Below are 14,100 nucleotides of genomic sequence, written 5' to 3'. Positions count from 1 at the left end.
TGTAACCATGACAACAAGTGAACACTCAGATCAAATGATTGTGATCCTACTACAAATCCATCGCTGCAGACTTATCAGGACTTATCCGTTACAAATGATACAAGGAACAATTAATTAAATTGTGGGGGTGTTTCTGAGTCCCATCAATTCCCGCCGCCTGCTACATATTTAGGTCACGTGATTCGGTATCTGTACATAACTTACACATGCAGAACACACACCTGTGCTCAGCACAAGGTCATTTTGTTTGTGGGTACATCTATATTAAATGGACACATTCTTTGTTGCTGTGGTGTCTGATCATCAGTAACTAATAAACAAATGCTGCTTTTATTTTAAAAAAGCTGCATTTCTGACAATGCCATATAGGGGAATGAACAGCTTTGGCGGAGTATTGCTCTGTCTGAGTGCTTTTAATCTAATATCACCTCATCCTTCATTTCTTGTACTGTATTCTTTTCTTGTCCTTTCACTCTTCCTCCAGGACAACAAGAGGATGAAGAGGACTCTGGAGGAGGAACAGCGAGCGAGAAAGGAGCTGGAGAGGATTGTCAGGAGAGTTCTTAAGAATATGAACGACCCAACCTGGGACGAGACTAACCTCTGAGATTCTTATATCTGAACGTCATAGATGAGACCAGTTTCTGACTTTTAAATCCTCAAATGACGAGAACTGGGCTGACAGAAGCTGCCAGTAGTTCATGCCGCTATTCAACATGTCTCCATTTCCACTTGCTTTGACCTTCACAGTGACCTGTGTGCCAAACTGTGGTCCAAGAGGAAATGCCTGCCAGCCATTAGCGAAGCCATCCCAACCGACCATAAAGCTGTGAAGCCATAATAGATACAATGTCACCCCTTTCTGTCAGGCTCCTTCATTGCGTCTTTGGAGCGTAGACAAAAGAAAATGCCTTTTCTCATTTACCTGCATCCTCATCATTGACTGGCGCGGTGCATGAATATGAGCTCCACGTGAGTTTTTATATTTCAGACAGGTATCACAGCAGTATGTGAATGAAATCCTCAATGAAACTTGAAACAGACATTCCTAAGTAGTCATTTTGTCTCAGTTTCAAATGGTAATCATCCTAAAATCACCCTTGAAAATTCATATATTAATGACTCACAGACTAACAAAGTATAAAGTTGTTTTAGTTGTTATATCAAATACATTTTAAATGAATTAAACCTACATTTACCAGCACTTAGAAGCAGGTTTTACAGAATTAGCTAAAAGGTCTCAGTGTATTGTGAAGATTTTTGCAAACATTTAGCTTGACATTTTATAACAGAACACTCTATTACTTCCCATATAAGTGAGTGGAATTTCTACTTCTGCTTACTAATGACTATTTGGAGGCTCAAACTAAATATTATTAGGTTTTTGACAATGATCTAAGTGAATCAATGGGTTATTTGATTGTAATTTAAAGAATCATTTTGAACCTCTCAGAAATGTGGAGTTACTTGAAAATCATCTTGTTATTGTGAAAGTTTCTCAGGAATCAACATAACCTCCATTTTAAAACTGCACATCCAAAGCAATATTTAAAGCTTGATTTTGGAATTATCTTGCAAAGATACAAAAATTCCAACAGCAGAACTACTGAACTGCCTCTTAAATGAAGTTTGTTTATCAAGTTCCACAAAAATTATGCTGCCCAAAAGAAGAAAAAAAAAACATCGCAAACCTGTTTTATAATGGAACAACCAAACTACAATACTAAGAAGATTAAATTTAAGCTGAGATATTTCTGAAAGCTGATATAGTACCAACACATTCACTGCCTGTTTAATTACAGATTTACCCTTTGACTTTTATGTACCTTTTTTTTTAAACTTTCGGTACTGTGGTCAGCAGTTGTTGCTCCTCATGTCAGCTAAGATACAATCAAATACATTTGAATAAATGTTACAACTTGCAGTATAATACATCCTATGTATACAATAATATAAAAGTAATTAACCCTCGTGTCGTCCTGCGGGTCAAAATCGACTCGTTTTAAAGATTGAAAATGTGGGAAAAAAAATATATTTTCACAGTGAAACTTCTGATGTCCACATTTTCAACATTATTGGGAAATCGAACGTTTTTGGTGGAAAAAAAGAAATGTTAAAAATGTTTAAGAACATTTACAAAAAAAAATTTTGAATTTTGCTGGATTTTGGTTGGTTTTTATGTGAATGTTCGTAAAGAAAATATTAGAAGTTTTACTGATATATATGTAATCACTTTAGATATTTTTGGGATTTTTTTTGAAGATTTTTACTCATTTTTTTGAAAATATTTACAAGAATTTTCTTGCCAAATTTGGGGGATTTTTTAAAAAAAAATAAAACTTTTAAGGGAAACTGTTAAGGAATTATTGGAATTTTCTTCCTGAAGGTTTTGCAAATTTTCAGAAATTTGGGGAATTTTTTTGCTGAATTTTTGGATGTTTTTCAGACAAGGAAACAATATTTTTTTGGTGCCATTAAATGAAGACAACAGGAGGGTTAAAACTGTCAATGGAACAGCCCATGATTTAGAAAATGCAGACCGTGCAGTATCACAGACACTTTTTAAAAATTTTATTGCAATGTTACCACCTTAAAAGTTTTTAGAAGCCAGTCGGGTTACTTTACAGCTACTATCTGACTATGAAAAGTTAAACTGCACTGAGCTGTTACTGTGCGATCATTTGCAGAGGGAGAAAGCACTGTTTTGGAGAGTTTCGAGCTAAACTGAAATATTCCCATTGAGACCGCTGAATGCTCTTTCTGTTTCAAGACCAAAGTCAAAGCAATACAACACTGGAAAAATGTTTTTTATGATGTCAATATGCAACTTACTGTAGAATGATTTCTTATTTTTTATATTTGTTATTGTCTTTTTACTTTGATTTGTAACACTTGTTATTTTCTACTTGACCTGGCTGATCACATTTGTACAGAAAAGCAGCAGGGTATTTCTCAGGAGCGTCCGGAGACTTGCCATTAGGAGAAAAAGAAAAAAAAGAATCCCATGCTAAAGCTTTGAGCTTCACGACTTCACCTACAAATCTCACATTGCTGAATTTAGAACCATACTAATGTAAACCATGTAATACAGTATGCCAGTTATTGGCCATCTAACTTATGTATTTAACTGAAACTGACTGATGTAAATGTGTTGTGTGTTCAGATGTTACAGTAATGAAAACAATTACAGTAGTTACTATGAAGAGAATCATCCCCCGCTATTTATTTCACCCATTTGTCAGTGAATAAACTGTTGATCAAACTTGGATCTCAAGTCACGAGTAGATTTAAAAAGTCAGTTTTGTATTCCTTTGGTTTCTTCTCCACCTGCTGAATATTGAATTTTTCTGATCGACTAATGTTCTGCGTAATATCAGTAGCACGTTGCAGTTTAATTTGTTACTCTGCTAAGGAACGTGGCGGAATTATGTGACGATCGGCGTACGTTTGTCCGTCTGTCTTTGGGCAACTTAAAAAAGGATTAACGGATTTGGATGACATTTTCAGGGAAGGTCAGAAATGACACAAGGACCACCTCATTAGATTTTAAGAGTTATGTGGCTTATAGTCAGGATCCACAGATTTGTTAAAAGATTTTTGTATCATTGCGAGATAGTGGCACGGCGTCACTGTAACCATGACAACAAGTGAATACTAGTCAGCTGCCTGCTGATGATCACATGATTGTGATCCTCCTACAAATCGACCACTGTGGACTTAACCGTCGGAAATGATACAAGCGCCCCTCTGGTCGATAACGACTTCCCAGTTAAATCTTTATGTAGTGGTCAAAAAAGGTATTACAGTTTACTGAAACGCCACCAGGTGAAGTCAATTCACCTTAATTAAAAGTCGATCAAACGATTAGATGTGGACGTTTAACTTTGAAGTCGGTTGATACTGTGACAAGAAGAAAAAGTTATTAAAATGAAACAAACGTTGGAGTTGACGAACGTTAAAAGTCCGCCGCGGCGTTGCTTTGCCAACGATGGTTGCTAACAAGCTGAAGCTAACTGTCAACAAACAAACAAATAAACAAACAACTTCACCTTCATGGGTGAAAGCGGAGAGGACTTCGACAGTAAATGTGAGTAAATACACCCTCCGTCTGTCTTTTTGCTCGCTGGTTTAATTGCTGCTGGTTAAACAGTTGATAGCTGAAATGCTAACGTCCGTTGATAGCTGAAATGCTAACGTCCGTTGACAGCTGAAATGCTAACGTCCGTTGACAGGGGGGTGGGGGGGGGGTGGACATCTGATTCGGATGTCTCCAAAAAAACTTCCTTTGGAGATTTTCCGAACTCGTCCACCTGGGAGGAGACCCCGGGGTAGACCCAGAACTCGCTGGAGGGATTATGTATCTCGTCTGGCCTGGGAACGCCTTGGGATTCCCCAGGAAGTGCTGGAAAGCGTTGCTCGGGGGAGGGACGTCTGGAACGGCCTGCTTTGACTGCTCCCTCTGCAATCCGGCCCTATATCAGACGAGGAAAATGGATGGATGGATAGAAAAAATAAACCTCAACTGCAACTTGAAGCTCTACTGCTCAGAAGGTGGATATTTAACTTTGACAACTATCACCTGTGGTTTCTGGCAGGTACAGTAAATACAGGTATAACATCTATTAAGAAGTTGTTGTTGGCTCTGATCACCAGATATGCATTTGTAATGTTCCATCATGCATTACGGACAGTTTGATGGTTTCCTTGGTACATGCCAGTTATCAATGCAATCAATAACATCACATGGTTAGATTGCCAAGAGGTTTTGGCAGGACACCAGTGAAAAGCATTATTCCCATAACAACAGGGAAGAAAGGAGTCTTTGTGGAGTTGTCCTTACGAAATTGACAAGGCCTTTTACAGCTTTTGGTACAGGCTGCCTGCCTCACACAATGGAAGGCATATAAATTTGCGGATGTCGTCTGGAAAGCTCAAATGTCAACGCTTTTCACAACAGCACCGGGCCCTGCAAGAGGAATAATTGATTAGCTCACCTTTTGTCTTGAGCCAAATATTCATCCAGGAGAACAAAAAAAGCGGAGCCAAAGTAAAAAGATGAAAGAGCATCTTCAACTTCACAGTCAACCTGTGCTGACAGCACCCGTCTTTTTAGACTAATGAATGCTTAGGTGATGCACATGCAAGCTTCAGTTTCAGTCTTACATATACTCACATATGCTAGTCTGGATATAACTTCATATTACCTGTTACATATGTAACTTTAGTACATAACTACACATTTGACTACCTTTACATAGTTGTTATGCCTACCTCGTGGCCTGATATAATACTTAATTGTACAAAGCAGCAAAAGATTTAGCATCTGTGACTACAGTGAGTGCTGTACAGCCTTACTGTGAGGACAAGTGGCAACTGAAGGATGATACAAAATGATCTGGATAAGGATTATGGGATGCTTATTAGTAAGTGTTGTTGTTATGAGAGCTTTTCCTGCTTTCTTAATGACTAGTACACTGACTTTGAGTGGCATCTGTTTTTTTTCTTTGCAGAGGAAGGGCTTGTCTGTAACTTTTGGCTGGGCTTGCTTGAAATGCTAGGAAGAGGAAGAATGAAATGAAATATGTCCTGATGCTGGTGGAGTGAGATTTTGCCATGTTAAACTTACTGCGGTACTATGCAGTGTATATTTGGGCATCTTATTTTGATACTTTTTTGAGTATTTCTTTTGTGTATATGTTTTTTTTATCTCTTAAAACAATCACAACTATCTTGGGTGGGCGTAGGAACAGGATGTACCAGTGGTGTTTGCGAAAAATTGTGGCAAAACTTGAATTTTTCTATAATTTGCAGCCCAAAGGCTGTTGGTGTTGTTTCTCTAAGTGAGGGGGTTGAAAACGGTAACACATAGCAGAAGCCAATGGCAGCCCACAATCTACATCCACTCAGTCAGACAGCTATTAACTATAGTTTATAAAAAAAACATTCTTAACAGGCGGCTAAATCCGCTTATGAACAACAGAGGAAACTACTAATTAGATGCTAGTCACTGTGTAGTAAAGGAAAGCCATAGATGCTTGCAGGTCACTGAAGACAACAATGAATTGTTGATTTTACAATGTGAGCCAAACCATCTCCAGATGTCTGACTGATCCAGTTGTGATTCAATAGCATCCCAGTTGAAATACATTCTGCATGTATTGCCAGGTCTAAATAGATCAGAATTGTATTTGTGTAGCCCCTGTCCTTGTCATACCAGGAAAAACTGAAGATGGAGTCAAACAGTGTGCATACTGAAATGAGAAAGGGGAAGATGGTCTTCTTTGTTATTTAAAAATACCAGGAGAGTAATTGTGACAATGTGAATGGGATTATGAATGTGAGGAAAATATCTTAAATGCCATTTTTTTTTAGACGATTGTTGTGATTTGATACATAATATAATTGTCGGATGGAGCATTGGCACCATCAAAAGTGAGACTGTCTTGCAGTAGGACTTAAACCCTGTGTCGTAGCGCGTTCTCATAGTGTTGATTTTTTTGTTTTTAGTGAAAAGAGCCCAACGAAACAGTCAATACCTGCTCAGGACCAAACAGCAGGCAGACAACCCTAGTAACTATCTGGTGAACACTGACCAAGTATTTGGATGGATGCATGGATAGATGGATATTTTATTAATCCTGAGGGAAGTTCAAGTCTACTAAAGATCCAGATATTTCCTTTAAGAGTTGGAAGGGACCAAACATGAGGCTAAAAGAGTGAATGTAGGACTTTTAATCTACCAGGTGGACAAAAATACAACTTTAAATCAATGTTGACGTTGCTGCCTAACTACCTAACCTTAAAATATGATGAGCAGGCATGCATGAAAAATACATTTTGTCCCCAAAACCAAATTCAACTTTATTTACTTTTAAGAAACTGACAGATAAACTTGGACTTAAGACAATTAAGAAATCAATCTTGCATCAGTGCAATGTTAATGTCATACAATGAAGGTCAGATTCAGAGAGAGCGATGGTTCGTAATGAACCAATCATTACTGTCACTGCTTCTCCCGGTACCTCTACATACCACACACACACACGCACGCACGCACACACGCACACACACGCACACACACGCAAACACACACACACACACACACGCAAACACACACACACACACACAGAGGGAATCGACAGGCCCATTGTAAATGAAATGACAGCATGTCACTGGGGTTGTATTGTTTTTGGCAGCGGAACCAACAGGTATCTGTTTTGTGAAAGGTACTCCCACAGCACACACACACACACACACACACACACACACACACACACACACATTCAGTCCTCTTGAGCGGTACAGTGCATTTCTGTCTTCGCTCTGTTCAATAGCTGGTGATAATTTATATTTGACTTGTATTGTTGCATTGTGTCTCTCCTCTTCTTTCTCTCTCTCTCTCGTTCCATCCAAAGCCTTGCCATTAATTTTCAGCCTCTGCAATTTTCCTCTCCAATAGCAGAAAGGAGCAAAAGAAAAGGAAAAGAAAGATGACAAAGACAACACAGGACTCCTCTCTTCCCCCGGCCCTGTTATTGTACAAAATAGCCAAGCAATAATTTTTTGTCATTGCTTTACTCCTAAAAGCCCATTTGACGTCGATCCTGAAAAGAAAGCAATAAAGAAACCTTTTCAGTAGAGTTGAATGAGTGAGAGAAGGAGGAATGAATCCCTTTGGGACGCTGCGACCGGAGAGGCCTTTTTATTTTCTTTGCTCTGGTAATCAAATGGAGCTGAAATGAAAATGGAGTTTTCTATGAAAATAGGGGCCTTTGTTGGCTTTGGAAGGCTGGTAATTCATAAACAATAAGCCGGCTCCTTTTGTTTGGGTTATAATATATTCCTGCTGCTCTGAAAGAGGTCTCTACACACACTCGCACACACGCACACACACACACACACACACACACACACACACACACACACACACACACAATAAAGCCAGGGTAAAAGCCAAAGTGAGGCAGCAGGGGAAGAGAGAAAGAGAATATAAAAGGAGGCAGAGAGGCAGGCTTTCCATTCACCCTCCTGGCTGAGAGACGACAGGATGCTCGACTTCTCAGCTCTCCATCCCTCACCCCTCTTTCTCTCTTTTCTCTGTCAGCCTCTTCCTTGCTGTCAGTGCTAACATCCTCATTTCTCTCACTCGTCTTTGACTTCTTCCTGGAAAGAAAGCCTTTGGTGTTGCCTTGGGGAGCCAACAGGTGTGCATGGATTAGTTCTCTATGAGTGCAGTGCAGTCAGTGTTCTAAGGACATTTCTCTCCTTTATTCAGAAGATGGAGAAGAAATGTCACTGGATCAAGGCGCATCGGATTTGCCATTTTTCTTGCTTATTGCTTAATGTCGGAGTATCACAAGCAGGAGACGATACAGAGGAAGGCAAGTGATGCAGGTGGAGGGGTGATGTCAAACGTCAGCATCAGCAACATGATGGGATGACGACAAGGTGCCACTGAGCAACAACATGGCTCCTTCCTGATGAATTCATGGATGCTGCACCTTTTGTAACTTTAACGGACGGACGCTTTGGAGATTAATTAGTGTGCATGGTTTAATCCTTCAACTTGGGTAAAGGAGAGCAGCACAAATATTCTGACATACAATAGATTGGAAATGAAACGGATGACATCACAATACTTTGGACCAGTGGAGCACTAACAAAAGGAATATGACTTTGTCTTTACAGCTTAATGGGGGTGATGTGAAAATGGCTGGAGCTCCAAAGTTGTCTGGAAATCCACCTGGCGAACTGTCGGGACAAAAGCTCAAGAAAGGTATGGTTGTACTTTGCATCATTTTATTTAGATATTATAGAAAGGATTTGGATTGGACAGTCATGTTTTAAGTGTTGCTTTTGTTTATTGTATTTGCTCTGTACAAGATTTCACCTTTAGTGCCAGTCAAACTGTAAAAATGTACATGGCCCTGAGACAAACCTTTCACTACTACACTCTACTGCGTACTTCAAATTCAATCTGCATTATAATAAAATCCAGTATCAGCCCATGATGCAGGTGTTTGGTGTGACCCATAGCACAGCTGATCTTCAACTTTGCACCAGTATTAATGAAGAAAAAGTGGAAGGTAGCTAAGAAACAGAAAAGTTTTGTATTTCTTGACCAGGAATATTGCATCTATGTCTGTGACAAAGCAAGTTTTTGGACCTTCTTGCCCAAATATTTGACTTCAACTTTCTCTGGTCTCCTAGAAAATTAAGTTCATGTAACATTGATTTGCTTCAGAGGGAATTTAGTTGCTGATTGTATTCACTAGCAATATTTTTCAAGAAAGTGCTACTTTCTCTACAGGACTGTATATAGATCTCTGACTCTGCCTGTGCTTTCCAGAGTCCTGCTTGTGGTTTGCTTAAAGCTGCATTCAATTCTGTGGTAGTTTCCCATCTGTGGATCAGTTATTCCAAACTTTTGCCTCCAAATCTAGTTTCTCCCAGCATAATTATCATGTAGACTTAATGAAACCCTGGAACAAGCTGATATCGTCATTCAGAAAAACCGCAAAGCTAATCACGGGGAAAGGTGAATGTTAAGGGTTAAAGTTGGACGAGGATGCTTTCAGTTAAATATTGGAAATAAGTGTTGGCTTGTTGTAACTAACACTATGATCTTCCCAGAAGCTTGACAGCATGCTTAAAGATAGTGAAACAGACTTTAAAAAAAAAAAAAAAAAAAAAAAAAAAAAACATCTAATATACAGTTTTATTGCGGTACAGACAAGCAGATGTGGGATGTGCCCAGAATTTGCAGCAGTAGTTTGTTTCAGTCTTGTGATATACTGAATCTTTAGTTGTACTAGTCAGACTCTTCTTATTACTGATGTAATGGTAGCAATGGCTGTAAAGAACCCCTGACTGTTGAATGATCACCTAAAAACGGAGATGAAAAATAATGACTTTAAACTGAGCACTAACATAACTGAACTAGTTTACAAAAAGCTCTCTGTTGCTGCTGGTTTCTCTTTTTAAACTCTATCTTCTACTGGGCAACTTAGTCAAATGTGCAGATTGAGACTTTCTTGTTTCTTTCTTGCTCATGCTTTTCTTGCTATGGTGGTTGAATCAGTATTTGTTTGATACTGTGCTTGGTTCAGTCTGGCGTGCTGCTAAACACTTTAGCTACATTTATGTTTTAAGCATTGTGATTAAAAAATCAGCTACTGAGCTAAAACCTTTGTTCTACGACTATAACCATTCGTATTCTAGCCCCAGTTAGGAGCATAACCACTTGTGTTTCGAGTCTTTTAACCTTTAAATTTATCATCCAGTTGTCATCGTCCTAGGACTACATTACACCCTGTCTGATTATTTAATTTCATTCAACTAAACTTGGAATTTCTCAAACTCTTTATCCTTAATATGTGTAAATTTGTAAAATATTATTTTTCTACTCTTTGAAAAGTGTATAGCATGTTTTTTTTCTTTCTTTCGTATTGAATCCAAGTGTTAGCTTACTGTTAATATGAATAAATACTGATAAAGAAGTCTGTATATGTCATGTTAGGTAAATTTAGAGTCAACACTCTCTTGTTTCAGATCTTCAATTTACCTCAGCCCCCTTAAAGGGGTGAAACAAAATGGAAAAACCCCTCAGGAAGATTAAAGTGACTTCCTCTCATGGACACCTGGGCAGAGAACAGACTACACAAACACACATGATTGGAAGCACATCAGTCACACAACCAGGAGGAAAGAACAAACACACGGAGACAGGTCCGAGGATGGTTGATGATCCAGCACAGAAAAGGCTGAGTGAAAAGAGCAAAATGCTAAGAGAGTGTAGGAAGGAGAAGAGTTAGTCAACTTCTTTAAACTTGCTACTATAGACCTGTGAGTATTTCAGTAGTTGGCCAAATTTTCAGCATGGGAAGCCAGAGGATTTTAAAAGCAAAACACTTTCCTGGAAAAATCTGGACTTAAGCTGTTCTGGTTGTTGCTTTAAAACGTCCAAAGCTGATGTATGCTCTCAAAGTTTGTGTGTGTACAGAAACAGAACAGCCTCAGTAGGAATGAGCACAAACACACTTCAGGACACAACAGTGATGAAATAGTACAGGTTCTTATGTTTAAAACATGTAATCATGAAGTATACGAGTATGCTGAGAAATCTATATGAGTTATGAAACATTTTGAACATTCTATATTAAAGTTGTTAAAAATCCTACATTTAAAGATTTAAATATGCTTGATATTTACTACTTTGAAACAAAAGAGCAACAGCAGCTTCTTATCTGAAGCCTTACATCTCCTCACAGTTCAGATTTCTGACTTCTTTGTATACACTGTCATCAACCTGCTACCATTTTTTTGAAGCAACTGCAGAGTGCTTTAAAGAATTTAAGAGATCATATTTTGATCACCACCATTACATGAGTAAAACGGGTTGCATTCTGCCTTTAGATTGGTTTGACGATCAAACAGCGTCTTGTTTGTCATTGCTGAACTTTGGGTTTCTGGAGGTTTTTTGGAGGTTTTTTCTGTTGCATCATCTTTGCTGTCACTGCTCGGAAAGACTAATTTTAAACGCAACACTCGTTTAGAATTTTCTGAGGAGGCACTTTTGTCTTCAGAGCAGGTATTTTTAGAGTAGAAGACATTTGTGACTGTCTTTTTGAAGCTCTGAAAGATTTGTTGACTGATGAATACTTTATGTGACCTCAGTTTGCTGCTGAATTTGGATGTTTCAGATCTTTTAAAGTCATAACCCCTCACATATTGTATTTACTGTATATGCTGCTTTAAAAGACATCAGTTAAATTTCATCCAGAAGAGATAAACTTTATTGGCACAAACAAAAGGGAAATAAGTGCAGTTTCTTTAAATGTGGAATCTAAACATACATTTATCTACGACGGTAGTGAATGAAAGCAAGATGAGGGCAAATAAACTTATATCTGTCAAATTAACATGACAAAGGGTGTAAAGCCCTAATCACACCACTAGATGGCAGCACAGTCTAACAAACAGGAAGTCAGCATTGGTCCGACCATGGAAGTCAGATTTACTTTTATTTCCTTTTAATTCTTTCATTTCATAAGCATGTTTAGTTCAAACGTAGCTGGCAGGACATGGTGTCTGTAATTTTCCTGCTCTAGTAGGCTGCGATTATCAGATTTTTCACTCTTAATTATGACTTTGTCACTTTTAACGGAAGATGTAATTAGTCTCACCTTCAGATAATGAAAATTAATACAGTTTCTGTATAGGTATGTTGTTACAGTAAGAAACCTAATGTTGTGGAGGTGAGTTTCAGTCCTCAGATGAGTAACTGTAGCTTATTTCTTTCCCCCACACATGCCCAACTCCCACCTTGCATAACCATTAAAGATTTATATTTTGTGTTTTTCTATATTAATGTCAAAATTCTTAATTTTGGCCATTTTGAACAAAATCATAAATTGTAAAAAGACTGGAAAAACAAAACAGACTCTTGCTACATAACCTTTTCTGTAGTTTATGTGCAAATATACAGTCAATGTAAAATCATCTTCAGGTTGTTGCAACACAGTTCTGCACAGCAAGTGATCTCAGTGTCCTTTCTGATAATATTCCTAGTGACGAATATTAAATTCTCTGTTGTCTCACTCAGAAATCCAAACCATTTGCCATTAACTAAAAATGAAGATGCAACATTAACCAGCAGGATATTTAAATGAATGCTCAGACCCTAATAGCTGATCTGTGATAAAACGACAAAATTTTATTCCAGTGCTACATGATTCTCATAGAGTGCATTTTTTTACGTGACGGTAATGCACAGTAGGTCACAAACAAGATCTGGTCCAAGTCAAGTCAGTTTTATTAACATTTCTTAATCTTACATATCGTGTGACGTTTTATAGTCTAGTTCCTTGAGTCGGATTATCACATATGAACAGTATGAACCATTCACACATATAGGAGAAAAACAACAATAATGCAGAGTGTCAGAGATGTGAGGACAAACATGCACACAAAGCAGCCAGATAGAGGCTACAGAAGAAGCTGAAACTCCTGGAACATTTAGATCCAGCTCCAGTTAGACACTGTCAGTCTCATTTTCTTTACTCCAGTCACAAAGTGCAGAAACCCTCCACTAGAGGGAGCTTGATATCCGCCTGAAAATCATTCATTTCAACCTCAGACCGGCCACTGAAGCGGTGGCAAATGTTGGCCCCTCTGTGCATAACCTCGTGTGAGTATAATCCCTGCAAACAGCTGTTTTGGATTCAGTCCGTACACACTGATACGAACTGACCATTTACACGCAAATCAAAATCTACTGAATTGTCAGTCGCAGCTGGATGTTGTGCCTGTATTGTGGGGAAACAGCTGGACGATATGATAGTGTCAAATGAGACACCGGAAATCTAAAGTTTGACTTGATGCTTGGTTAAACATAAAAGGCTGTAGCTTAATGTTAAATTTGAGAAAAAAACAACAACTTCCATCTCAGTTGGCTGCAAAAATTCACATTTGAATTGTGGCAGTGAATTGTTTGTGTTTTGTAGAGATGCGATTGAGCCTAGACTATATTGTCTGATTAAAAGTCGTGTAATATTTAAAAACAGGAGGTGATAATCATTTTCAAAATAGAATCTCTGAGGTGCAGGAAATGAAACACCCACACCTAATTTGTAACATGATCTCATTAATCTTGTAATTCTGGCTCATTTTGAGAAAAAAAAATGTAAAAATTATATTCCTGATCATTTATGAATGAACCCACAAACCGAACAAAATGCATTAGTTGAGACAAAAGATCTGAATGTAAATTAAGAAATGTAAAGGCTATTGACCATGCCGTACAGTTCTCAATAACCGGACCACTGTAAAATATTTATTAGGCATTTTCCACTTGTACGCTGTAGAATCGCCTTCACAGCCGACTGTATTGCATCTTTTTCTGGAGGCAGAGAGATTAGAATATAAATAAGAAGGCAGGAAATATCACTATGTGCACAGTATTCCATTTCTTCAGCTGTTATTTGGACTAACTGTACCATAATGGCTAAATGAGCTTGAGTGGAATAAAGACTGCCATTATGTGAGCTCAGAGTCTCGACCTGTTGATGTGCCATTAGCTTCACTTCTCAAATGCGACTG

At 38.3% G+C, this 14,100-nt stretch overlaps 1 protein-coding gene and 1 long non-coding RNA gene across 6 annotated transcripts in view; both read left to right on the top strand.

Annotated features, from left to right (window-relative positions):
- Positions 1 to 3,268, top strand: part of arhgef7b (Rho guanine nucleotide exchange factor (GEF) 7b) — a 30,412-nt gene extending 27,144 nt beyond the window's left edge. For all 3 annotated transcript variants that reach the window (XM_023288683.3, XM_023288681.3, XM_035956533.2), the window contains one exon: positions 485 to 3,268. In XM_023288683.3, coding sequence (XP_023144451.1) covers positions 485 to 607 — 123 coding nt within the window. In that variant the 3' untranslated portion in view covers positions 608 to 3,268. The remainder of the gene's footprint in view (positions 1 to 484) is intronic.
- A 499-nt stretch (positions 3,269 to 3,767) lies between these two features.
- Positions 3,768 to 14,100, top strand: part of LOC118471517 (uncharacterized) — a 105,394-nt gene continuing 95,061 nt past the window's right edge. Inside the window, exons 1-2 of one of the 3 annotated variants that reach the window (XR_004848841.2) lie at positions 3,768 to 4,087; positions 8,689 to 8,776. This is a non-coding gene — a long non-coding RNA (uncharacterized LOC118471517). Of the gene's footprint in view, positions 4,088 to 8,039; positions 8,777 to 14,100 lie in introns of those variants that run through there. The other 2 variants (XR_004848840.2, XR_008600701.1) reach the window with 2 other exon arrangements.

This window comes from Amphiprion ocellaris, chromosome 24 (assembly GCF_022539595.1).
Source record: "Amphiprion ocellaris isolate individual 3 ecotype Okinawa chromosome 24, ASM2253959v1, whole genome shotgun sequence".
Taxonomy (NCBI): domain Eukaryota; kingdom Metazoa; phylum Chordata; class Actinopteri; family Pomacentridae; genus Amphiprion; species Amphiprion ocellaris.
The sequence above is the reverse complement of the archived record's forward strand: the minus strand, read 5'-3'. Positions and strand labels throughout refer to the sequence as shown.